Here is a 5,000-nt window from a genome sequence, read left to right on the forward strand (position 1 = left end):
CGCAAATAATGTGCTGCGCTCCGAAACCAGTAGGCCGGCTGCCAATGATTTTAAGGCGAGTCTCGGGAGAGAGACAAGACGCCCAACACCAAGCAAAGCTTGAGGGTACAAATGACGCTCGAACAGGCATGCCCTTTGGAATACCAAAGGGCGCAATGTGCGTTCAAAGATTCGATGATTCACTGAATTCTGCAATTCACACTACTTATCGCATTTCGCTGCGTTCTTCATCGATGCCAGAACCAAGAGATCCGTTGTTGAAAGTTGTAATTGATTACATTTGTTTTGCTGACGCTGATTGCAACTGAAAAAAAGGTTTGAATAAGGTCCAATTGGCGGGCGGACCCGCCAAGGAAACAAGTAGTACGCAAAAAGACATGGGTGAATATGGCGCCAGACGGGCAAGGCAGCGAGGCCCTATCCCAGTCCGGCTTCATATTTGTGTAATGATCCCTCCGCAGGTTCACCTACGGAGACCTTGTTACGACTTTTACTTCCTCTAAATGACCGAGTTTGACCAACTTTCCGGCTTGGGGTGGTCGTTGCCAACCTCCCCGAGCCAGTCCGAAGGCCTCACTGAGCCATTCAATCGGTAGTAGCGACGGGCGGTGTGTACAAAGGTCAGGGACGTAATCAACGCATGCTGATGACACGCGCTTACTAGGCATTCCTCGTTGAAAAGCAATAATTGCAATGCTTTATCCCCAGCACGACAGAGTTTAACAAGATTACCCAGACCTTTCGGCCAAGGGAAAGAACTCGTTGGCTCTGTCAGTGTAGCGCGCGTGCGGCCCAGAATATCTAAGGGCATCACAGACCTGTTATTGCCTCAAACTTCCATCAACTTGAGTTGATAGTCTCTCTAAGAAGCCGGCGACCAGCCAAAGCTAGCCTGGCTATTTAGCAGAGTAAGGTCTCGCTCGTTATCGCAATTAAGCAGACAAGTCACCCCACGAACTAAGAACGGCCATGCACCACCACCTGAAAAATCAAGAAAGAGCTCTCAATCTGTCAATCCTTATTTCATCTGAACCTGGTGAGTTTCCCCGTGTTGAGTCAAATTAAGCCGCAGGCTCCACGCCTGGTGGTGACCTTCCGTCAATTTCTTTAAGTTTCAGCCTTGCGACCATAATCCCCCAGAACCCAAAAACTTTGATTTCTCGTAAGGTGCCGAGCGAGTCAGAAAAAGAACATCGCCCGATCCCTAGTCGGCATAGTTTACGGTTAAGACTACGACGGTATCTGATCGTCTTCGATCCCCTAACTTTCGTTCACTGATTAATGAAAACATCCTTGGCAAATGCTTTCGCAGTAGTTAGTCTTCAGTAAATCCAAGAATTTCACCTCTGACAACTGAATACTGATGCCCCGACTGTTCCTGTTAATCATTGCGGCGTCTCTAGAAACCAACAAAATAGAAACGCACGCCCTATTTTATTATTCCATGCTAACGTATTCGAGCAAAGGCCTGCTTTGAACACTCTAATTTTTTCAAAGTAAAAGTCCTGATTCCCCAACACGCCCAGTAAAGGGCATGAGGTTCTTCAGAAGGAAGGCCCGGCCGGACGAGTGCACGCGGTGAGGCGGACCCGCCAGCCAGACCCAAGTTTCAACTACGAGCTTTTTAACTGCAACAACTTTAATATACGCTATTGGAGCTGGAATTACCGCGGCTGCTGGCACCAGACTTGCCCTCCAATTGTTCCTCGTTAAGAGGTTTAAATTGTACTCATTCCAATTACAAGACCCAAAAGAGCCCTGTATCAGTATTTATTGTCACTACCTCCCCGAATCGGGATTGGGTAATTTGCGCGCCTGCTGCCTTCCTTGGATGTGGTAGCCGTTTCTCAGGCTCCCTCTCCGGAATCGAACCCTAATTCCCCGTTACCCGTTGAAACCATGGTAAGCCAATACCTTACCATCGAAAGTTGATAGGGCAGAAATTTGAATGAACCGTCGCCAGCGCAAGGCTATGCGATCCGTAAAGTTATTATGAATCACCAAGGAGCCCCGAAGGGCATTGGTTTTTTATCTAATAAACACATCCCTTCCGAAGTCGGGATTTTCAGCATGTATTAGCTCTAGAATTACCACGGTTATCCAAGTAGTAAGGTATTATCAAATAAACGATAACTGATTTAATGAGCCATTCGCAGTTTCACGGTATAATTGCTTATACTTAGACATGCATGGCTTAATCTTTGAGACAAGCATATGACTACTGGCAGAATCAACCAGGTAACTATCGTTCACCAGCATGCCAAGGCACGCCGGCTAAGCCCCAAAGGAGCGGATGGTACCAGGAAGGGGGTCGCCAAAGCGTCCCCAATCACCCGCCTCGAACGCGCACACGGCGCATTTCGCTGCGGGCAACTTATTCAATTGCCCCCACTGAGTTCCCCAAGACGTGGTCCGCAACAGAGCCGGACAGGCGTCGCCGCCCGTGACCAGCCCGCTACATGTACGCCTCAAGAGGAGGAAGCCTTCGCCGACTCACGCAGCACAAGGCGCGGATTAGTCGGCGGGGCAGCCCCAAAGGTCTAGGAGATTTTTGGCATAGCCAGCAATCCACAAACCTGAAATGGCGCCCGCTCATGGAATTGAGCAGGACTTCAGGTGTCGGGCGCAAGTAGACGGCGCAATGCCTGCGGCACCGTCAGCCTACAAGCACCCAACAGTAGCCGAGTCCTGGGCAACGCGCTGACTAGAGTTAACTTTGCCAACCGCTACCTGGGAAACAAGGCGAGCGAGTATGAAACCAAAAAGTTGCAGCAGCCGCCAATCTGCGCTGCGAACAGCACCAGACGAGCGGCTGCCCGTAAAAATAACCAAGCAGCAGAGTCTTTACCCTTTTACAGGCAAGAGTAGCCACCAGGCTTTCTACCAACCCAGTTGCCCACCTAGAGTATGACTACTTTAGGTGTGCTCCTTGTAGTATGTAGGAACGCATGTCGCTCGGCGGTTATGGGTTTGCAGATCCCCGGCCGGAAACGACGTCGGAGGTCGGCATTTTTGTATGCAAAATCGCGTAGACATGCGCAGCCCCATACAAACCAAATGCCAGATTCAACGAGATAGCTCGTTTTCGCACCCACCGCCACCATTATGCGCCCAAACACGCCGTGTTTAGGCGCAAAAGGATTGTGATGCTTATGCAATTCTTCTGAGCCCACTTGAGAGGCGGTACAGCAGGCGACGTTGTTGGCGTAAAAAGTACGCTGCGCATGCAGGCGACTAACGACAAGGCTGGGATTGCGCCACGGACCAAAGCAACGGGTTTTCTGCGTTAGTTCCCGCCATCCCCGCTGCGGGACAAATGGAATGGGAACGTGATGGCTCTCTCTCCGTATAGACTGCTTTTGCAGACTACATGGCTGGTTGGGATAGGCGCCAGCTGGACCAAACATTGGGTGGGCATCACATGATGCGGCCGCACCTGCAGCTACCGGTCTGTATAAAACCCAGGGTTTTGCTCTTTATTCCCTCGCCCATCTACCAACAATATTTACCCATCATCACAGCTACACAATCGTACCCTTGTACACTCCAAAATGGCCTGGAATCCGCACAGCAGAAATAATACCGGTCGCCCAGAAGTAGTTCCGCAGGATCGCCTGATTGGGAGTGCAAGGAGATATGAGTTGAAGGTCGAACAGCAACCTATTCGAGCGCGCATGTGTGGATTCGGCGATAAAGACCGCAGGCCTATAACGCCGCCGCCATGTATCCGCCTCATCGTCTATGACCGGATTACGGGGCGAGAGCTGGACTTCAACGACATCGACAGCACCTACTTTGTCCTCATGGTGGACCTCTGGAACCAGGAAGGTACCGCCGCTGTCAACCTAGTGCGGCATTCCAGCGCAGCTCCCACAGTCAGCATCAGCAGTAGCACAACGACCTCGTATCCGCCGCCGCCAGACCGGCAGTACGTAACAACAGCCATTCCGCAGTACGATCCACCGTACAGAATGACGACGCACATGCCGTCATATTCGCATGGCCCCGTAATGGGGTACCCGTACCCGCAGCCTGGACCGCCGGCTAGCTATCCGGCGTACGCCCAAACTTACGGCCAACCACCCCAGGCACCCATAATGCCCCCCGCACCCATGAGTTCAAACCACACGCGCAATCTTATCGGCATGAATGCCGTCAACGCTTGTCGTCTCAACGACCTCGACGGCAAAGCCGGCTTCTGGTTCGTGCTGCAGGATCTGAGCGTCCGGACAGAGGGCACCTTTCGACTCAAGCTCAGCCTCTTCGACATTGGCAGCGGCACAAACACGGTGGTGCCCGAGAGTCAGGGCCCCACACACGGTAAAGGTCCTTGCCTTGCACACAGCTTCTCAGAGCAGTTTACAGTCTACTCTGCCAAGAAGTTCCCAGGTGTAATTGAGAGCACACCGCTCAGTAAGTGCTTTGCACAGCAGGGTATCAAGATACCGATACGGAAGGATGCACCAAAAGAAATAGTCAACGCAAACGAATATGAGGCGGATGATTAGAAATTAGACTACTTTTGGGTTTCATCCTTTTCTTCCGGAATCGAGCATAAATAAAGTCACAGATGGTGTCTCCTCTCGTATCCTGCTGCCCGCAACCCACTGCCCTCCCTCTGCCCACGCCCTCACCTGCGCCAAAAGAGACTGCAAACCGGCTACTATTTCAAATTAGTAGACTTGTTAATAATTCATTAATCAACATGATTGATTCCTGTATAGGTTGAAAAAGACTTACTTTATTAGGCAGCCTTTAACCTAGATGGGAATTAATAATGCTAATCCAATTAATTGTTGACAAGTCTGCAGATTAGGATCCCAAGTAGCCGGCCGCCGTCTATTAGGCCCAGGTACCCCCGCTAGAGTCTAGACACAACGTTGGGCCCAGCTTCTACTCTCCACGACCCCATGGGCCGTTCCAACTGCAGTAAAGCAGTTGATACGATGCCCTCTGACCCCAGAAGTTGCCTAGTAAATGGGCCGCCTCCAATTTGTGCC

The 5,000-nt window shown here is 51.1% G+C and overlaps 1 protein-coding gene across 1 annotated transcript; it reads left to right on the plus strand.

Moving 5' to 3' along the window:
- Positions 1 to 3,551: 3,551 nt before the first annotated feature.
- On the plus strand, positions 3,552 to 4,508 carry PtrM4_154040 (Velvet multi-domain protein; the record flags this gene model as incomplete). The annotated part of the gene is made up of 1 exon (XM_066110337.1): positions 3,552 to 4,508. One exon carries the CDS (start codon positions 3,552 to 3,554, stop codon positions 4,506 to 4,508), a length of 957 nt encoding a protein of 318 aa, XP_065958641.1.
- Between the last annotated feature and the right edge of the window lie 492 nt (positions 4,509 to 5,000).

This window comes from Pyrenophora tritici-repentis (assembly GCF_003171515.1).
Source record: "Pyrenophora tritici-repentis strain M4 chromosome Unknown M4_contig_00038, whole genome shotgun sequence".
Taxonomy (NCBI): Eukaryota; Fungi; Ascomycota; class Dothideomycetes; order Pleosporales; family Pleosporaceae; genus Pyrenophora; species Pyrenophora tritici-repentis.